Here is a 1,980-nt window from a genome sequence, read left to right as displayed (position 1 = left end):
ACCCTGACGCAGAGTTGTTAAAAAAAATACTCCAATGAAGCCGTGCTGGCCTGAGGGGCGCGCGCTGTTCGAATCTGGGCAGGGGCGTGGATTATAAGGTCAGTATTCCCCCTCCGTCCCTTTCTCTTTTTTCTTTTTTTTCTTTCAAAGGTCCATTTGAATGTCTCTTTCATGATATCATCCTCAGTAGAGAATTTCTTTGGTGTCCTTTTCATTTGTATCCCATGCTTTTTGTTTTTTCCAGTCCAGATATGCCCACCCAATTCTTCCTTAATGCTCATTCCTCGTAGAAAACCACTCGCCCATGGCTCAGAGATCCCATAACGCAATCCAGCAGACACTAACCGTCCCTCGTCCAACGTCTTCAACATCCCCAACATCCCTCATGCCTTGCTCTCCTCCAGCAGCTCCCTCGGCCACCGCACCTCAAACCCGCTCACCGTCTTCTGAATCTCCAAATCGCCCGGGTCTCCATCAAACAGCGGCTTCTCCATCTTCTTCTCAAACACCTGCTCGACAAGCAACCCCCTCTCCCTCACGACATCGAAGAAGGCCAGGTCCTTGTGCCTCAGCCACGGCCGGTACGACGTGAAGAACACATACGCCACGCTCCCTTCCTTCCTCGCCAGCGCCTCCCAGATCGTATCAGCAAGCTTCCCGTGCTCAGAGTGCCGGAACAGCAGATCCGCCAACACCAGCACGTCAAACTTCTTCTCTCCCCCCTCGGCTGGATAAGCAATCTCCGCCAACAAAGGCTTCACGTCCGCGCCCCAGACATACCCCTTGGGCACCACGACCCCCTCCAGATCCCCCGCCTCGTCCACATTCTTCTGCATCGTCATAACGATATCCGCGTCCGGGAAATCCGACACCACGACGCGCTTCGCGCCCAAGATGCCCGCCGTCAAACTCGGCAGGCCGGCACCGGCACCGAGCTCCAGCACCGTCTTGCCTTTGACGCGGGACGGGTCCGCCTCAAAGTAGTCTGAGACGACCCGGCTTCCGTTCCAGAGGTGGTGCGCTTCGGTGGGCGAGTAGCCGACCAGGTGCAGAGTCAGGACGCGGCCCGAGGCGAGGGTGTGGGTTTGCGAGGTGGGTGGCGGGGTGGGCGGGTAGTAGTCCTCCGGGTCGGCGAAGAGGTCGCCTGTGTCGCCGTCGGCGACGTCGCTTACTGGGCTCATTATGAAGCGTGTGTATCGTTTGCGAAGTGCGTTGGTGGTGGTGGGTGTAGTCCCAGAGCAGCGACTGAGAGGTATCTTGATACCCTGGTTGAAGAGGGGCAGGTCCAAGTGAGAGAGAGAGACCTTGTGATGAGCTGAGCGCTAGGTTGTCTCTCTGTGAGACTCCGGGAAAGAATGATGTGACGAGCTTCTCTCTGTGAGAATATTTTCACTTGCTGACTCTAGCTAGAGCGTCAGTTACGGTCGGGACATGGTGAAGGTTGAGATCAACTTACTTGAATGAATGCGGGGTGTAGAGGGGTCAATCGCAAATGAGTCGCAATTTTCGACATCGTTTTTTTTTCTCTCTTGCGACGAAGTGAAGTGGGTACAGTGTGAGACTGTCCCCCATCTCCAACCAAAAGAATGAAGTATTGGTGGGCTTGAACACAGTGTGAAGCAGGCGCTGGCACTTCATCTCCCAAGTGTATATGAAGTGCTGAGTGAGTTCTCTGGTCTCGATAAACGAGTCTCATCAGGATATGATGAACTTTTTCGAACTACGCCTTCAGCTTTCTTTATGCCTCCAGCATCCTTTCATCGGCACCAATTTGTCTGAGAGATATCGCTCATGGACCACGTGCAAAGAAGCCTACCAGCCATAAAAGGAGACAAGCCGCCGGCATTCAAAGTCTTCGTTCCATTTCACCAGAAGATGAGCGGCTTTGAAAGAAGCCTTGCTTCAGCAAAGCTCGGTTCTGGCACTAAGAAAGGGCGACTAACGATGTCAAGCTGTGTTCACTCCTGGCCACTCACTCAC

The 1,980-nt window shown here is 54.0% G+C and overlaps 1 protein-coding gene across 1 annotated transcript; it reads right to left on the bottom strand.

The window, feature by feature from the left end:
* Positions 1-383: 383 nt before the first annotated feature.
* CABS01_12648 (nicotinamide N-methyltransferase) lies at positions 384-1,181 on the bottom strand (the record flags this gene model as incomplete). The annotated part of the gene is made up of 1 exon (XM_060546001.1): positions 384-1,181. One exon carries the CDS (start codon positions 1,179-1,181, stop codon positions 384-386), a length of 798 nt encoding a protein of 265 aa, XP_060396232.1.
* Positions 1,182-1,980: the final 799 nt, after the last annotated feature.

This window comes from Colletotrichum abscissum (assembly GCF_030869225.1).
Source record: "Colletotrichum abscissum strain IMI 504890 chromosome Unknown Scaffold_39.1, whole genome shotgun sequence".
NCBI lineage: Eukaryota > Fungi > Ascomycota > Sordariomycetes > Glomerellales > Glomerellaceae > Colletotrichum > Colletotrichum abscissum.
Note: the sequence above shows the minus strand (reverse complement) of the source record. Positions and strands in the feature narration are given on the sequence as shown.